Source organism: Cherax quadricarinatus, chromosome 53 (genome assembly GCF_038502225.1).
Source record: "Cherax quadricarinatus isolate ZL_2023a chromosome 53, ASM3850222v1, whole genome shotgun sequence".
NCBI classification, from domain to species: domain Eukaryota; kingdom Metazoa; phylum Arthropoda; class Malacostraca; order Decapoda; family Parastacidae; genus Cherax; species Cherax quadricarinatus.
Window position 1 is genome coordinate 12,727,085 of NC_091344.1, and position 20,314 is coordinate 12,747,398.

At 42.6% G+C, this 20,314-nt stretch overlaps 1 protein-coding gene across 1 annotated transcript in view; it reads left to right on the forward strand.

Annotated features, from left to right (window-relative positions):
• The window catches only part of LOC128692260 (zinc finger protein 883-like), a 95,605-nt gene that overhangs the window by 15,536 nt on the left and 59,755 nt on the right, over window positions 1-20,314 (forward strand). Inside the window, exons 4-5 of the mRNA XM_070096327.1 lie at window positions 5,418-5,575; window positions 12,878-12,984. Of these exons, the coding sequence (XP_069952428.1) occupies window positions 5,418-5,575; window positions 12,878-12,984 (265 nt within the window). The remainder of the gene's footprint in view (window positions 1-5,417; window positions 5,576-12,877; window positions 12,985-20,314) is intronic.

Sequence of the window (20,314 nt, forward strand, 5' to 3'; positions counted from 1 at the left end):
TAGGGGAGGGCACAATATACGAGGTGACAAATTTTCAGAGAATTGGGTGGTTTCTTTGAGTGGAAGGATACGCCTGTCAGAGTAACTTTCAAGGAAGAATCAGTTCGAATCAGGATTCTGCAAGAAAGAAAGCAAGACTGAGAGACAAAGAGGGTGCCACCGAGGAGTATACCTCGACCGCGACAGAACACAGAAGAAGGACTACACTGAAAGAGAGGGTACAGAGACGCTAAGGAGGACGAGAAGCAATGAAAATGAGCAGGACCCAGACACAGGAGGAAGGGCAAACACACCCACAGAATCTCCCACCAAAAGACCCCACCGCGACATTCCCAACGCAAGCTGAGCAACCTATACTCCCAACCCACTACCTGTTCCCTCTGCCACCAACCCCCATATCACAAACCTCACCCCAACAGCTGTCCCTTATGGGCATTCTGACCCCACCCCCATCAACACATACCCCACCTACACCACAGCCCCATATAGGCCCCCACCAAGGCTCTCCCTCCCCCAACCCCAATATACTTGCATGACCACAATGATAGAAAAGAAACTAAAGGTTTGGTACACAAATGCGGATGGAATAATGAATTAAACATGAGGAGTGGAATGAAAGAATCAGTGAAAAATCCCCAGACATCATAGCAGTCACAGAAACAAAACTCGCTGAGATAATAACAGACACAATCTTCCCAACAGGATATCAGATCCTGAGGAAAGATAGAAGGAGTAGAGGGGAGGAGGGGTTGCACTGCTCATAAAACACCAATGGGGATTTGAGGAAATGGAAGGCATGGACATGATTGGAGAAAGAGACTACATTGTAGGTACAATTCAGTCCGGAGAACATAAAGTAGTCATTGGAGTGATGTATAACCCACCACAGAACTGCAGGAGGCCAAGAGAGGAGTACGAAGAAAACAACAGGGTGATGGTGGACACACTGGCTGAGGTGGCAAGAAGAGCTCACTCGAGCAGAGCAAAGTTACTGGTAATGGGCGATTTCAACCACAGGGAGATCGACTGGGAAAACCTGGAGCCACATGGGGGTCCCGAAACATGGAGAGCAAAGATGATGGATGTGGTACTTGAAAACCTCATGCATCAACATGTCAGGGACACAACCAGAGAGAGAGAGGGGAGGATGAGCCAGCAAGACTGGATCTTGTGTTCACCCTGAGCAGTTCAGACATTGAGGACATCACTTGAGAGGCCCCTTGGAGCTAGCGATCATGTGGTTCTGAGTTTTGACTATATAGTAGAGTTACAAGTGGAGAAGGTAACAGGAACTGAAGGGGACAGGCCAAACTATAAAAGGGGGACTACACAGGTATGAGAAACTTCCTGCAGGAGGTTCAGTGGGACAGAGAAATGGTAGGAAAATCAGTAAACGAGATGATGGAATATGTGGCAACAAAGTGCAAGGAGGCAGAGGAAAGTTTTGTTCCCAAGGGAAAGGGCAGAAATAATAGGGAAGACCAAGGACGAGTCCTTGGTTTACCGAGAAGGTGTAGGGAGGCAAAAGCTAAGTGCAACAGAGAATGGAAAAGGTACAGGAGGCATAGGACCCAGGAAAACAAGGAGATTAGTAGAAGAGCCAGAAACAGTATGCGCAGATAAGGAGGGAGGCCCAGAGACAGTATGAAAACGACATAGCATCGAAAGTCAAATCTGACCCGAAACTGCTGTATAGCCACATTAGGAAGAAGACAACAGTCAAGGACCAGGTGATAAGGCTGAGGAAAGAAGGTGGGGAACTCACAAGAAACGATCAAGAGGTATGTGAGGAGCTCAACACGAGATTTAAGGAAGTATTTACAGTAGAGACAGGAAGGACTCTGGGGGGACAGACCAGATGGGGACACCAACAAGGAATACACCAACAAGTGTTGGACGACATACATACAGATGAGGAGGAGGTGAAGAAACTGCTAAGGGACATCGATACCTCAAAGGCAATGGGACCGGACAACATCTCTCCATGGGTCCTTAGAGAGGGAGCAGATATGTTGTGCGTACCACTTACCACAATCTTCAACACATCCCTGGAAACTGGGCAACTACCTGAGGTATGGAAGACGGCAAATGTAGTTCCCATTTTCAAAAAAGGAGACAGAAAAGAGGCACTAAACTATAGACCTGTGTCATTGACGTGTATAGTATGCAAAATTATGGAGAAGATTATCAGGAGGAGAGTGGTGGAGCACCTGGAACGGAACAGGAGTATAAATGCCAACCAGCACGGATTCACGGAAGGCAAATCCTGTGTCACAAACCTTCTGGAGTTTTATGATAAAATAACAGAAGTAAGACAAGAGAGAGAGGGGTGGGTTGATTGCATCTTCTTGGACTGCAAGAAGGCCTTTGACACAGTTCCTCACAAGAGATTAGTGCAGAAGCTAGAGCATCAGGCGCATATAACAGGAAGGGCACTGCAATGGATCAGAGAATACCTGACAGGGAGGCAACAACGAGTCATGGTACGTAATGATGTATCACAGTGGGCACCTGTGACGAGCGGGGTCCCACAGAGGTCGGTCCTAGGACCAGTGCTATTTTTGGTATATGTGAACGACATGACGGAAGGGTTAGACTCAGAAGTGTCCCTGTTTGCAGATGATGTGAAGTTAATGAGGAGAATTAAATCTGATGAGGACCAGGCAGGACTTCAAAGAGACCTGGACAGACTGGACACCTGGTCCAGCAAATGGCTTCTCGAATTTAATCCTGCCAAATGCAAAGTCATGAAGATAGGGGAAGGGCACAGAAGACCACAGACAGAGTATAGGCTAGGTGGCCAAAGACTGCAAACCTCACTCAAGGAGAAAGATCTTGGGGTGAGTATAACACCGAGCATGTCTCCGGAAGCACACATCAATCAGATAACTGCTGCAGCATATGGGCGCCTGGCAAACCTGAGAACAGCATTCCGACACCTTAGTAAGGAATCATTCAAGACACTGTACACCGTGTATGTCAGGCCCATACTGGAGTATGCAGCACCTGTTTGGAACCCGCACTTGATAAAGCACGTCAAGAAACTAGAGAAAGTACAAAGGTTTGCAACAAGGTTAGTTCCAGAGCTAAGGGGAATGTCCTATGAAGAAAGATTAAGGGAAATCGGCCTGACGACACTGGAGGACAGGAGGGTCAGGGGAGACATGATAACGACATATAAAATACTGCGTGGAATAGACAAGGTGGACAAGGACAGGATGTTCCAGGGAGGGGACACAGAAACAAGAGGCCACAATTGGAAGTTGAAGACACAAATGAGTCAGAGAGATAGTAGGAAGTATTTCTTCAGTCATAGAGTTGTAAGGCAGTGGAATAGCCTAGAAAATGACGTAGTGGAGGCAGGAACCATACACAGTTTTAAGACGAGGTTTGATAAAGCTCATGGAGCGGGGAGAGAGAGGGTCTAGTAGCAACCGGTGAAGAGGCGGGGCCAGGAGCTAGGACTCGACCCCTGCAACCACAAATAGGTGAGTACAAATAGGTGAGTACATCTGTCATGTTCACTCGCAAGAAATCACTGAGTATAGGGCTTGTGTACCAGTTGTCAGTATATAAAATATGCCCCTTACCAAGATATGGCTCCATCATTGTTCTAACCACATCACCAGAGATTCCCAGTAACTTTCTGGTATCTTCCAATGTTTTACTGCCAGTGTACACAATTATATCCAAAACCAGACCAGTTTTGCAATCACACAGAACAAATAACTTTATACCAAAGCGTTTCCTCTTGCTTGGTATATACTGCTTGAATGAGAGTCTTCCTTTGAACAAAATCAAAGACTCATCAATAACAAGCTTCCTAAAGGGATAAAAATACATACAGCACTTTTGTTTCAGGTACATAAACATACGTTTGATCTCATATAACTTGTCGCTTCTGTCAGGCCTGGTTTTGTCTGAAAAGTGTAACATACGTAACAGTAACACAAATCTATTCACTGGTATAATGTCACTGAAAGCAGGGGTTGAAATCAGGCGGTCTGTCACCCAGTATGTGTTGACACTATGCTTATACACATGTGGCATAAGCATTATTGTGGCAAAGAACAGATACATCTCTGCCACAGTTGTGTCCTTCCACTGGTGTAGGTGTGATCTTGGTGACAGAATAGTGTTTGCCATGGTGTACTCAGAGTATGTATTTCTTTCCCTGACAGTAATGTCCATCAGGGGTTCATCGACGAACAACTGAAAACATTCCAGTTCAGTGGGATTGTTCCCAAGTGTACATGATGGCCGTATTCCACATTGTCCTCCATCAAAGTCATGGGGATTGGGAATAAACTCGTCATCTTGCTGCCAATCTCAGATGCTGTCAGCTGGTGCGTTCTGGATATTGTAATGTGGTTGTGGTTGTGCAGGTTGTGGTTGTGGTTGTTGTGCAAGTGTGGGGTCTGGTGAGGCTGGTTGTAGTTGTGCAGAGTCAGCAGCGCGGGTAGTAGCGTGGCCCGCTGCTGGTGTCACATGACTCATGCCACCATCACTATCACCACCACCACCGCCTGCTGCCTCACTTGCATCATTGATACCCATCGTAACAATATCATCATCTTCACTATCAGGACGTGGTGTAGGGCCACGGGATGTGCTCCGAGATGTACTCCTTCCTCTTGGAAGAGCATATGGCACACTACCAGACCGCATGCGACGTCGTATATACTGCAGCTTCACTGGGGAATATTCACCCTCACTGTCACACTAGAACTGCTTTCAATAACCTTGAAATCACTATCACTATAACTTGCACTGCTCACATCTGAGTCTTGTACATGGGCAAATAGTTTCCTCTTTCGTCCTGGTACAGGTGAACATGAACGAGCCGGCCCAGCACCAGAGGTGGAAGGCTGTGGGTCATCTGGGTTTTCATCACTAATTATGTTATCCTGGGCACTTTTTTCAGTTCACCCACTTCAAAACCAGGGAATTCACTTTCACTGACACTTTCATCACTGTTTGAGCTATCACTTGGGAACAAAACGACCTCCAATCCGCCGAGGAGTGAGGAACTTCTTACCGCTAGGCATGGTGAAAATGGACTACCAAGATGGCGTTCCCACAATGCACCGCTGAGTCCCAGATTTTTTTCACAGGGTGCACACCAACCACTGAGACCCATTCTCTCTCGTGTAAGCCTACCAGCCCTCTCCCGCTTGATTTGAAGCCGCTAGAATTTATGCGTATAGATACGTCAAACACGGTATCTCCCATGACGTATATATACGACCGCGACAGTCAAGGGGTTAATAAAATATCACTATATGATCATTATCCAGTTACTATCTGTCACATATCTTATAAATTATTGACTTGATAGGTGATAGAGAGATTGTGCACAACTTTACTAGATATAATTATTCTTGGTTATAATAATTATTGTAGTTATTTATTTGCAGATTACAACAGTAGGCGAGCTCATCAACGTACCACCAAAAGCATCATTTAGTGAACCAACAATCTTCAGAAAAAAAAGAGGAGCCAAAAAGAAAGCCAAATGGTTGTGTGACATATGTGGCAAGGGATTCCTACACAAAGGACGATATCTCTTACACACGTAAGTTTTGTAAGTTAATAATGATGGAGAGAATCAGACTTGAATCCTGGGGGTGGGAAGTACAGTACTGTGAGGGAGGCTTGGGAATGCTGCTGTGTGAAGGGTTATTTGAATTGGGATGTTGGCATATGTACAGCAAGACTGTTATTGAATGAATGTGTTTGTTTCCTTTTCTTGGGTACCTTACCTTGGTGGGAAATGGCTACTATGGTAAAAAATAATTACCTGAAATGTTACACTGTATAATTAATAGCAAGACTGTTGAGCATAGTTACTTTGGGACCACCAACTAGGTAGTTAGTGTCTGTCTGAGGTAGTGGCATATATTGGATTACAATTTAGGGGAGGCTTAAAAATAATAAGATGCTTAAAAATAAAATAAATCGCTTTTAAGATAGTGGAACCTTGGCTTATGAGTTTAATCCGTTCCGTGACCTTGCTAGTATCCCGATCTGCTCGTATGCTGAGTCAGTTTTCCTCATTTAAATTAATTGAATTGTGATTCTTCTGTTCCAGCAGAATTCCTGCTCTCAGGAGGCAGGAATATGATGCTAATATCAACTCTTTGATCTATCAGAGTTCATCTAATATGACATATTAAACAATATAAATAACATAGAAACCTGATATATACTCTAGAATGAATAAAATACATAAGTGGTGGCGGCCATTCCCTACCTCAAGCAGCCGCCTTGTTATGGGTCAGCAGGGGAGACCTCCCGCCATCCCGCGACACTCCCGACACCACCATCCCAGCTTATATGTTCAGTTCCACTTCTCTCCTATAAGCTAGCTGTGTTTGTGACTTGTGTTTTGAACTTTTAATTACTATATCTTGTATCTGCCAAGCAATCATGACTCCCAGTAGGTATACCAGTGTTGCTGAATGACTGACTGACTTGACTGGCTTACTGACTGACTTGACTGATTTATTTAACTGACTGAATTACAGACTTTGACTGACTGACTGACTTGACTTGACTTGACTTGACTTGACTTGACTTACTGACTTACTGACTTGACTGACTGATTTACTGACTTGACTGGCTTACTGACTTGACTGACTGACTTACTGACTGACTTACTGACTTGACTTACTGACTCGTCTTACTGACATGACTTACTGACTTGACTGAATGATTTGACTGACTTACTGAATGACTTAAAGTTAGACTTTTTCACTGAAGAGGACCCTGAAACCGTGTCTAGAGCAGCTGTTGCTTATCCATCAGTTGTATAATGTACTGCAAGGTAAAATAGAACAGAAATCCATTACAGAATTTATGCACACTCCAGTACAAGCATCGACTTCAGTACCAGAGCCTATACCATCCACCTCAGCCCAGTAGGACCACAGCATAACTCTCAACTCTCTTCACAATCATCCACAAACACTAGCGCCCACAATTTAAGGCAAGAACTGCTATTATTTCTGTTGCAGTTGTAATCTTAAGCAGTAAAAACAACATAATACATCACAACAATGAACTACAATTATATATTCACTTTTAGGAGCGATTGGTGGAATGATGATGTAAAGAGAGTAGTAAGGGAGAAAAAGTTAGCATATGAGAAGTTTTTACAAAGTAGAAGTGATGCAAGGAGGGAAGAGTATATGGAGAAAAAGAGAGAGGTTAAGAGAGTGGTGAAGCAATGTAAAAAGAGAGCAAATGAGAGAGTGGGTGAGATGTTATCAACAAATTTTGTTGAAAATAAGAAAAAGTTTTGGAGTGAGATTAACAAGTTAAGAAAGCCTAGAGAACAAATTGATTTGTCAGTTAAAAATAGGAGAGGAGAGTTATTAAATGGAGAGTTAGAGGTATTGGGAAGATGGAAGGAATATTTTGAGGAATTGTTAAATGTTGATGAAGATAGGGAAGCTGTGATTTCGTGTATAGGGCAAGGAGGAATAACATCTTGTAGGAGTGAGGAAGAGCCAGTTGTGAGTGTGGGGGAAGTTCGTGAGGCAGTAGGTAAAATGAAAGGGGGTAAGGCAGCCGGGATTGATGGGATAAAGATAGAAATGTTAAAAGCAGGTGGGGATATAGTTTTGGAGTGGTTGGTGCAATTATTTAATAAATGTATGGAAGAGGGTAAGGTACCTAGGGATTGGCAGAGAGCATGCATAGTTCCTTTGTATAAAGGCAAAGGGGATAAAAGAGAGTGCAAAAATTATAGGGGGATAAGTCTGTTGAGTGTACCTGGTAAAGTGTATGGTAGAGTTATAATTGAAAGAATTAAGAGTAAGACGGAGAATAGGATAGCAGATGAACAAGGAGGCTTTAGGAAAGGTAGGGGGTGTGTGGACCAGGTGTTTACAGTGAAACATATAAGTGAACAGTATTTAGATAAGGCTAAAGAGGTCTTTGTGGCATTTATGGATTTGGAAAAGGCGTATGACAGGGTGGATAGGGGGGCAATGTGGCAGATGTTGCAAGTGTATGGTGTAGGAGGTAGGTTACTGAAAGCAGTGAAGAGTTTTTACGAGGATAGTGAGGCTCAAGTTAGAGTATGTAGGAAAGAGGGAAATTTTTTCCCAGTAAAAGTAGGCCTTAGACAAGGATGTGTGATGTCACCGTGGTTGTTTAATATATTTATAGATGGGGTTGTAAGAGAAGTAAATGCGAGGGTCTTGGCAAGAGGCGTGGAGTTAAAAGATAAAGAATCACACACAAAGTGGGAGTTGTCACAGCTGCTCTTTGCTGATGACACTGTGCTCTTGGGAGATTCTGAAGAGAAGTTGCAGAGATTGGTGGATGAATTTGGTAGGGTGTGCAAAAGAAGAAAATTAAAGGTGAATACAGGAAAGAGTAAGGTTATGAGGATAACAAAAAGATTAGGTGATGAAAGATTGAATATCAGATTGGAGGGAGAGAGTATGGAGGAGGTGAACGTATTCAGATATTTGGGAGTGGACGTGTCAGCGGATGGGTCTATGAAAGATGAGGTGAATCATAGAATTGATGAGGGAAAAAGAGTGAGTGGTGCACTTAGGAGTCTGTGGAGACAAAGAACTTTGTCCTTGGAGGCAAAGAGGGGAATGTATGAGAGTATAGTTTTACCAACGCTCTTATATGGGTGTGAAGCGTGGGTGATGAATGTTGCAGCGAGGAGAAGGCTGGAGGCAGTGGAGATGTCATGTCTGAGGGCAATGTGTGGTGTGAATATAATGCAGAGAATTCGTAGTTTGGAAGTTAGGAGGAGGTGCGGGATTACCAAAACTGTTGTCCAGAGGGCTGAGGAAGGGTTGTTGAGGTGGTTCGGACATGTAGAGAGAATGGAGCGAAACAGAATGACTTCAAGAGTGTATCAGTCTGTAGTGGAAGGAAGGCGGGGTAGGGGTCGGCCTAGGAAGGGTTGGAGGGAGGGGGTAAAGGAGGTTTTGTGTGCGAGGGGCTTGGACTTCCAGCAGGCATGCGTGAGCGTGTTTGATAGGAGTGAATGGAGACAAATGGTTTTTAATACTTGACGTGCTGTTGGAGTGTGAGCAAAGTAACATTTATGAAGGGATTCAGGGAAACCGGCAGGCCGGACTTGAGTTCTGGAGATGGGAAGTACAGTGCCTGCACTCTGAAGGAGGGGTGTTAATGTTGCAGTTTAAAAACTGTAGTGTAAAGCACCCTTCTGGCAAGACAGTGATGGAGTGAATGATGGTGAAAGTTTTTCTTTTTCGGGCCACCCTGCCTTGGTGGGAATCGGCCGGTGTGATAATAAAAAAAATAAAATTTTACTTTTATAAGATCTGGAGGTATAAAAAAAAGTTGTTTGAGGGGGAAGCTTGCATCCGGAATTTTTGCTCATATCCAGAAACAAAAATTTGACCGAACAACTGCTTGTATCCTGAAAAATTTGTATGGCGGGTATTACAACCCAGGAACAATAAGGTCTGTTATCCTGGGTATAAAGGGAAGCAAGGAGTGGAACAAACACAGCTTAATGACTTTGAATTATATTTTCCTTCACCAAGTGCAATTATAGGTATTTACAAAGTGGTTTTTTTTTTTTTTTTTTTTTTTTAACAAGTCGGCCATCTCCCACTGAGGCAGGGTGACCCAAAAAGAAAGAAAATCTCCAACAAGAAAATACTTTCATCTTCATTCAACTCTTTCACCTCACTCACACATAATCACTGTTTTTGCAGAGGTGCTCAGAACACAGCAGCTTAGAAGCATATACGTATAAAGATACACAACATATCCCTCCAAACCATCTATATCCCAAACCCCTCCTTTAGAGTGCAGGCATTGTACTTCCTGTTTTCAGGACTCAAGTCCGGCTATATAAAAATATAAATCTTTCTTTCTTTCTTTCTTTCAACACACCAGCCGTATCCCACCAAGGCGGGGTGGCCCAAAAGGAAAAACGAAAGTTTCTCCTTTTACATTTAGTAATATATACAGGAGAAGGGGTTACTAGCCCCTTGCTCCTGGCATTTTAGTCGCCTCTTACAACACGCATGGCTTACGGAGGAAGAATTCTGTTCCACTTCCCCATGGAGATAAGAGGAAATAAACAAGAATAAGAACTAGAAAGAAAATAGAAGAAAACCCAGAGGGGTGTGTATATATGTGCTTGTACATGTATGTGTAGTGTGACCTAAGTGTAAGTAGAAGTAGCAAGACATACCTGAAATCTTGCATGTTCATGAGACAGAAAAAAGGACACCAGCAATCCTACCATCATGTAAAACAATTACAGGCTTTCGTTATACACTCACTTGGCAGAACTGTAGTACCTCCCTGGGCGGTTGCTGTTTACTGACCTACTACCTAAAAAAATATATATATAAATATATACAGTTAGAAATGTATGTGTACAACATGGTTAAGGCAAGGCAAAGACATAGCCTGGAGACAGAATGGACAACCATGTTCAACCAGCAGCTGGGTGAAAATGACAAGGGTGAGAATGTGAGAGGTGTCCACGTCACCTCCACAATTGCCAGTTCCACAATATGATTGGCTGAACCTAGGTGCTGATTTGACGATGGGGCCCCCAAATCATGAAACCCTTAACTACCTGGTTCGCTGGTTGGGAGGTAGCCTTTTATGAAACATCAGAAAGTAAATATTGCACCCAAGGAGATAGAAGACATGCTGATCATGAGGCCGGATGGAACAGAGCAAAAGAGGGTGATGTGTCTTATATGACTGGCATGACACTCAGGGAAAATACAGAGCCCAAAGAGGTTGGGAGGTTTCTTGCACACAAGGCAGAAACAAGACAGGGTCAGGTGTAGCATGGTTTTCCCAGGAAGAAGCGAAATTACAATCCCTTTGTAGGAGATTATGCGAGTTCATAAGCATACAAGGCTTGCTGCCTATAGGGCAACTCCAAGACTATCAGACATCCCCTAAAGGCCCAAGATCACCAAAAGAGACTACACCATGTTTGGTAGCATCATGAGAGGAGAGGTACCGCTTACATTAGCCAAGTGCAGAGAAGGAAGATCAAATGTTTTGTAGTCAAAATCAGGCCATTCTCCAAGGAATTGTTGTTGCAGGGAACATCACAGTACAGGAGGAGAAAGAGTAGGGAACTTGTGTTCTTTCCATTTAAGGGACATAGTTTCTAATGCGTCAACCATCTTGTCCACTAACCAGAAGACAAAGACCAGAAACATGCACTTAGCCCTTGTGGCAAAGACGTCAGTTTTTGGAGTGCTCCACCTCTCCAACATAGTTAAAGTTCTCATGTATGAGGCTTTCTGTGATGAGGAGACTGCTGCTATTGAGATACCTGCCCTCTTCCTGATAAATGTGAGGGAAGTCAAAAGGAAATTCAAGAAGTTTGAAAGAAGTCAGGGAAACCAAACTCAGTCATCCACCACTGGAGGGCCTCCAGTATCACTTGAGGGAGAGATAAAAATGTAGGAAGTACTGCTAACTAAGCCATACTTTTTTGTAGGTAATAAGGAAGCCCATCATTTGGAAAGCTTGAAGTAGTTTGAAGACATGCAGGCATGGAAAGAGAAGGCTGAATCAGTTAACAGAATGTCGTCTTGGTAGATAAATACACATGCTGTGTACAGTGGCTGTAAGTGATAAGGCAACAGATACATGTGAAAACCTGTAGTGCAGGCTTGAACCTGAAAGGCATACCACTAATTGGTAGCTCACACATTATATTAGGGAGGAGCAAACCCTGGAGATGGAGTCTCTCTTCAAGCTTGTCAAAGTCATATGAAGGTTCATATCCTCAGTGTACAAATTGAGATGAGCTTTCACCCACTAATACACTAATAATGAAGAAGCTCATGGAGAAGCATGGGAATATGTCTGCTATACCATTGTGAATAAGTCCCCATGATGGGAGACAGACACTGAAGGATCCATGAGGAAGAAAGGCCAACAGATATAATAATTGAACATGCAAAAGGATGTACTAAACTGAGTACATGTAAATAGAATGAGTGGCTTAAGATGTACATTTTTTTTTTTAACAAGTTGGCCATCTCCCACCGAGGCAGGGTGACTCAAAAAGAAAGAAATCCCCAAAAAGAAAATACTTAAATCATCATTCAACACTTTCACCTCACTCATGCATAATCACTGTTTTTGCAGAGGTGCCCAGAACACAACAGTTCAGAAGCATATACGTATAAAGATATACAACATATCTCTCCAAACTGCCAATATCCCAGACCCCTCCTTTAAAGTGCAGGCATTGTACTTCACATTTCCAGTACTCAAGTCCAGCTATATAAAAATAACCGGTTTCCCTGAATCCCTTCACTAACATTACCCTGCTCAAACTCCAACAGCTCATCAGGTCCCAAATACCATTTGTCTCCATTCACTCCTATCTAACATGCTCATGCATGCTTGCTGGAAGTCCAAGCCCCTTGCCCACAAAACCTCCTTTACCCTCTCCAACCTTTTAGAGGACAACCCCTACCCCGCCTTCCTTCCCCTACAGATTTATATGCTCTCCATATCATTCTACTTTGATCCAGTCTCTCTAAATGACCAAACCACCTCAACAACCCCTCTTCAGCCCTCTGACTAATACTTTTATTAACTCCACACTTTCTCCTAATTTCCACACTCCGAATTCTCTGCATAGTAATAAGAAATAAGAAATTGAAATAATTATATATATATACATGTAATTGTAATAAGTGTGTCATAGACTGGGTGATGTCTGGTTGGAGAAAGTGAAGTAGTGTATGAGGATTTAGCATAAACAGCTTTGCTGTGAAAATATAGTATATAAGATTTGGCTAAATTAATTTCTCCCAAAATTTTTTCACATTGTCATTGTATAGTACTACCATTTATTTATTTGTTTTATACATTTCAGTCGCCTTCACAAACAAGTTATCCTGCAGTGCGAGACGTGCAAGGACAGATTTTCAACCCGTGAAGACATAAACATCCACCAGCAGCATACTGAACACACTGGCTTAGGTAGGATTGTGTGGATTTGCGGTTTGAATGGAAGGGGAAGGGAGGTTGTACATTCACCTATATGTACTTGCTTATATGTGGTTGAAAGGAGTAGTCACAGCTCATGGCCCTGCCTCTTTGCTTGTTGCTACTAGGTCCACTCTCTTCTGGCTTCAAAAGCCTTTGTACCTCCTTTTAAAGCTGTGTATGGAATTCGCCTCTACTGCTTCACTCCAGATTGTTCCACTTCCTGATAACTCAAACGCTGAAGAAATACTTTCTAACATCCTTATGACTCGTCTGAGTTTTCAGCTTCCAGCTGTGCCCTTGTGTCTCTATTTTTTCATCTCTGAAACATTGTCCCTGTTCGCCTTGTCAATTCCTCTCAGTATTTTGTAAGTCATTGTCATATCCCTACTAGTACTGTCCTTCAGTGTCATCAGGTTGAGTTTCCTTAACCTCTCCCCATAGTGACTAGTCTTATTGGAAACCTCTGCACTGTCTCCAATTTCTTGATATGCTTGACATGGTGGATTCCATATTGGTGCTTCATACTCCAGTATGGGTCTGAGGTACACAGAGTACAGTGTCCTGAATAACTCCTAACTTAGATGTCAAAAAATTTTTCTTAGATTTGCCAGACATGCATTTGCTGCAGCAGTTATTTAGTTTGTGAGCCTTGGGATGTGCTTGGTATGATATTCACCACAAGGTCCTCCCTGAGTGAGGTTTGCAACTTTTGCTCCCCAGCCTATACTCCATCTGCAGTCTTCTTTTCCTTCCCCAAGCTCATAATTTTATGCTTGGTGGAGTTAAACTCAAGGGGCCTTTCCTGGTCCTCATCTGCTTGTATTCTCCTTATTAGTTTCACATCGTCTGTGAACAGGGATACCACTGACTATTCCTTCTATCATGTCATTCACATATACAAGAAACAGCACTAGCCCTAGGACTGATTCTTGTAGAACCGTACTCTTTATATAAACCCAATCTTGACACTTTGTTCATGGACCATCACTCATTTTCTTCCTGTCAGGTATGCCTTGATCCATTGCAGTGTTTTTCCTGCTATTTCTGCCTTCTCCTCAAGCTTTTGTACCAGTCTCTTTGTGGTACTGTCAAAAGCCTTCTTACAGCCCAAGAAAATGCATTCTACCCACACCCCCACCTCTCTCTCTCTCTCTCCTGTCTTGTTTCTGTTACCATGTTATAGAACTCCAGTAGGTTTCTGACACAAGATTTTTCATCCCTAAAGCCATGCTGGCTGCCATATTTGAACCCACTTCTTTCTGGGGGCTCATCACTCTTCTCTTGATAATCTTCTTCATAACTTTACATACTATACATGTCATTGACATTGGTCAGTAGTTTAATGCTGCCTGTCCATCTTCTTTCTTAAAATCTGGGACTACATTTGTTGTCTTCCACACTTTTACCAATTGCCCTGTGTTGATTGACTTGAAGATTGTTGCTAGCAGCATGCACTGTCCCTCTTGTTTCCTCTCTTAGGATCCACGGAGAGATGTTATCTGATCCTACTACCTTTGAGGTATCTAACTCACATAGCAGCTTCTTCATCTTTTCCCCAGTTGTGTGTATTGTGTCCAGTGCTTGCTGGTGCACTCTGCTGCTTCAGTTGACTAGTAGCCTTACTGTCTCTTTTGTGTACTGACCTAGTTGTGGTTACAGGGGTTGAGTCACAGCTCCTGGCCTTGCTTCTTCACCAGTCGCTACTAGGTCACTCTTCCTGCTCCATGAGCTTTATCATACCTCTTCTTAAAGCTATGTTTGAATCCTGCCTCTGCTACATCACTTCCCAGAGTATTCCACTTCCTGAAAACTCTGTGACTGAAGAAATACTGCCTAACATCCCTGTGATTCATCTGAGTCTTCAACTTCCAATTGTGACCTCTTGTTGCTGTGTCCCATCTCTGGAACATTCTGTCTCTGTCCACCTTGTCAATTCCTCTCAGTATTTTATGTCATCATATCCCCCCATCTCTCCTGTCCTCCAGTGTCATCGGGTCGATTTCCCTTACCCTCTCCTCGTAGGACATGCCCCTTAGCTCCAAGACTAGTCTTGTTACAAACCATTGCACTTTCTCTAATTTCCGTATGTGCTTGGCTAAGTGTGGGTTCCAAACTGGTGCTGCATACTCCAATATAGACCTGACATACACAGTGCACAGGGTCCTGACCGATTCCTTATTGAGATGTCAGAATGCTATTCTTTGGTTTGCTAGGCTCCCATATGCTGCAGCAGTTCTTTGGTTGATGTGCACTTTAGAAGATGTGCCAAGTGTTATACTCACCCCAAGATCCTTTTCCTTGAGTGAGGTTTGTAGTCTCTGGCCCCCTAAGCTGTACTCCATCTGCAGTTTTCTTTGCCCTTCCCCAATCTTCATGACTTTGCACTTGGTGGGGTTGAACTCCAGGAGCCAGTTTCTGGACCAGGCCTGCAGCCTGTCTAGATCCCTTTGTAGTTGTGCCTGGTCTTCTTCCAATTGAATTCTTTTAATCAACTTCACATCATCTGCAAATAAGGACACTTCTGAGTCTATTCCTTCCGTCATGTCATTCACATTTACCAGAAACAGTACCAGTCTTAGGTCTGACCTCTGTGGAACCCCGCTCATCACAGGTGCCCACTCTGACACTTCATCACATACCATGACTCTCTGATGTCTTCCAGACAAGTATTCCCTGGGCCGTTGCAGCGCCTTCCCTGTTATACCTGCCTGGTCCTCCAGCTTATGCACTAATCTCTTGTGTGAAACTATGTCAAAAGCCTTCTTACAGTCCAAGGAAATGCAATCTACCCACTCCTCTCTTGTCATACTACTGTCACCCTCCAGTAGGTTTGTGACACAGGATTTCCTATCCCTGAAGCTATGCTGGTTGTCGTTGATAAGCTCATTCCTTTCTTGGTGCTCCACCACTCTTCTTCTGATAATCTTCTCTATGACTTTGCATACTATACATGTCAGTAACACTGGTCTGTAGTTTAATGCTTCGTGTCTATCTCCTTTTTTAAAAATTGGTACTACCTTTGCTGTCTTCCATACCTCAGGTAGTTGCCCTGTTTCGATAGATGTGTTGAAGATTGTTGTTAGTGGCATATATAGTGCCTCTGCTCCCTCTCTCAGGGCTCGTGGAGAGAAGTTATCCGGCCCCATCGCCTTTGAGGTATCTAGCTCACTTAGCAGCCTCTTCACTTCTTCCCCGGTTGTATGTATTATGTCCAACACTTGATGATGTACCCCACCTCTCTGTCTTTCTGGAGTCCCTTTTGTCTCCTCTGTGAACACTTCTTTGAAGCTCATGTTGTGCTCCTCACATACTTCTTGGTCATTTCTTGTGATCTCCCCTCCCTCCTTCCTCAGCCTGATTACCTGGTCCTTAACTGTTGCTTTTCTCCTGATGTGGCTGTACAACAGCTTTGGGTCAGATTTGGCTTTCGCTGCTATATCATTTTTGTATTGTCGTTGGGCCTCCCTTCTTACCTGTGCATATTTGTTTCTAGCTCTACAACTGCTTTCCTTATTTTCCTGGATTCTTTGCCTTCTATACTTCTTCCATTCTCTAGCACACTTGGTTTTGGCCTCTCTACACCTTTGAGTGAACCAAGGGCTCATTACTTTTGTTACCCTTGGGTACAAACCTCACCTCAGCTTCCTTGCATGTTGTTGTCACATATTCCATCATCTCATTTACTGACTTCCCTGCCAGTGCTCTGTCCCACTGAACCTCATGCAGGAAATTCTTCATGCCTGTGTAGTCCCCTCTTTTATAGTTTGGCTTCATTTGTCCTGCCCTTCCTGCTTCCCTCTCCACTTCTAATTCTGCTACGTATTCGAAGCTCAGAACCACGTGGTCACTGGCCCCGAGGGGTCTTTCATATGTGATATCCTCAATATCTGCACTATCCAAGGTGAATACTAGGTCCAGTCCTGCTGGTTCATCCTCTCCTCTCCTCTCTGGTAGTGTCCCTTATGTGTTGGTACATGAGGTTTTCCAGTACCACATCCATCATCTTGGCCCTCCACGTTTCTGGGCCCCCATGTGGCTCCAGGTTCTCCCTGTCAGTTTCTTTGTGATTGAAGTCACCCACAATCAACAGCTTTGCCCTGCTTGCATGAGCCCTTCTGACCACCCAGTGTGTCAACCATCACTCTGTTAAATAACAAAAAAAGGTACAATACCGTGACTGGAACGATACACAAATAACCCGCATGTAGAAGAGAGGAGCTTACGACGACGTTTTTGTCCGACTTGGACCGAAATGTAAGTAAGGTTCAACTTATGTCGAACCTTACTATTATTATAATTATTATAATAATTATTATAATTCTCCATGGGGAAGTGGAACAGAATTCTTCCTCCGTAAGCCATGCATGTTGTAAGAGGCAACTAAAATGCCGGGAGCAAGGGGCTAGTAACCCCTTCTCCTGTATAAATTGCTAAATTTGAAAAGAGAAACTTTTGTTTTTCTTTTTGGGCCACCCTGCCTCAGTGGGATACGGCCGGCTTGTTGAAAAAAAAATTTTTTATAATTATTATTATATAGTACTACATACATAGCTTTTAGTACAGTATTATTATACATGTATTATTATTCTCAGTATTATATTAATATTATATTATTATACTCTCTAGAAAGGTGTAGAATTGGGGGGATATGATTGAGGTGTATAAATGGAAAACAGGAATTAATAAAGGGGATGTAAATAGCATTCTAAAAATATCTAACAATAACAGGACTCGCAGCAATGGTTTTAAATTGGAAAAATTCAGATTCAGGAAGGATATAGGAAAGCACTGGTTTGGTAATAAAGTTGTGAATGAGTGGAACAAACTCTCAAGTATCGTCATAGAAGCTGAGACGTTGTGTAGTTTTAAAAATAGGTTGGATTAATACATGAGTGGGTGTGGGTGGGTGTGAGTTCGACCTAACTAGCTTGTGCTACTACGTCGGATGCTGTGCTCCTCCTTTAAGTGATGTGTCTGACCGCACTAGGTCAGTGAGGTCAGTCGGTCAGTGAGCTTAAGGTCACTAGGTAAGTTAGCTTAAGCCACTAGGAGAATTGGACCTGCCTCGCATGTTATTATTATTATTATTATGTTATTATTAGTATTATACATATTATTATTATTATTATTATTATTATTATTATTATTATTATTATTATTATTATTATTTTTTTTTTTTTTTTTTTTTTCTCTCAACAAGTCGGCCGTCTCCCACCGAGGCAGGGTGACCCAAAAAAGAAAGAAAATCCCCAAAAAGAAAATACTTTCATCATCATTCAACACTTTCACCACACTCGCACATTATCACTGTTTTTGCAGAGGTGCTCAGAATACAACAGTCTAGAAGCATACACATATAAAGATACACAACATATCCCTCCAAACTGCCAATATCCCAAACCCCTCCTTTAAAGTGCAGGCATTGTACTTCCCATTTCCAGGACTCAAGTCCGACTATATGAAAATAACCGGTTTCCCTGAATCCCTTCACTAAATATTACCCTGCTCACACTCCAACAGATCGTCAGGTCCCAAGTACCATTCGTCTCCATTCACTCCTATCTAACACGCTCACGCACGCTTGCTGGAAGTCCAAGCCCCTTACCCACAAAACCTCCTTTACCCCCTCTCTCCAACCCTTTCGAGGACGACCCCTACCCCGCCTTCCTTCCCCTATAGATTTATATGCTTTCCATGTCATTCTACTTTGATCCATTCTCTCTAAATGACCAAACCACCTCAACAACCCCTCCTCTGCCCTCTGACTAATACTTTTATTAACTCCACACCTTCTCCTAATTTCCACACTCCGAATTTTCTGCATAATATTTACACCACACATTGCCCTTAAACAGGACATCTCCACTGCCTCCAACCGTCTCCTCGCTGCTGCATTTACCACCCAAGCTTCACACCCATATAAGAGTGTTGGTACTACTATACTTTCATACATACCCTTCTTTGCCTCCATAGATAACGTTTTTTGACTCCACATATACCTCAACGCACCACTCACCTTTTTTCCCTCATCAATTCTATGATTAACCTCATCCTTCATAAATCCATCCGCCGACACATCAACTCCCAAGTATCTGAAAACATTCACTTCTTCCATACTCCTCCTCCCCAATTTGATATCCAATTTTTCTTTATCCAAATCATTTGACACCCTCATCACCTTACTCTTTTCTATGTTCACTTTCAACTTTCTACCTTTACACACATTCCCAAACTCATCCACTAACCTTTGCAATTTTTCTTTAGAATCTCCCATAAGCACAGTATCATCAGCAAAAAGTAACTGTGTCAATTCCCATTTTGAATTTGATTCCCCATAATTTAATCCCACCCCTCTCCCAAACACCCTAGCATTTACTTCCTTTACAACCCCATCTATAAATATATTAAACAACCATGGTGACATTACACATCCCTGTCTAAGACCTACTTTTACCGGGAAGTAGTCTCCCTCTCTTCTACACACCCTAACCTGAGCCTCACTATCCTCATAAAAACTCTTTACAGCATTTAATAACTTACCACCTATTCCATATACTTGCAACATCTGCCACATTGCTCCTCTATCCACTCTATCATATGCCTTTTCTAAATCCATAAATGCAATAAAAACTTCCCTATCTTTATCTAAATACTGTTCACATATATGCTTCAATGTAAACACCTGATCTACACATCCCCTACCCACTCTAAAACCTCCTTGCTCATCCGCAATCCTACATTCTGTCTTACCTCTAATTCTTTCAATTATAACCCTACCGTACACTTTTCCTGGTATACTCAGTAAGCTTATTCCTCTATAATTTTTACAGTCTCTTTTGTCCCCTTTCCCTTTATATAAAGGGACTATACATGCTCTCTGCCAATCCCTAGGTACCTTCCCCTCTTTCATACATTTATTAAACAAAAGTACCAATACAATATAAATAATTTGCAATTTTTATTCACACAAAAACTAGAAGATTTACTGTATGCAGACTACTGCATTATTGTAATACGTAATTGTATAAATAATGTTAACCCATTCATGACTGCATATTGGAATGGAGGTGACGTCATTTGTTTACTTTTGAACATCGCCAAAAAAGCGAACAGTTCTGCTACTCTGAGCTCAATTTCAAGGTACTTTTCGTCATGGAACCATATCTGTTTCTGTAATATATCTTCCATTCTATCAAATAAGACCAAAAAAATGAGAATAAACCATAAAAACCATACAAAAATACCGCTAAGGGGCGGCTAATGGCTTAGAAGTGAACTCCATTATTTGTGGTCCAATTTCTTTCATTTTTGGTGTACGTTT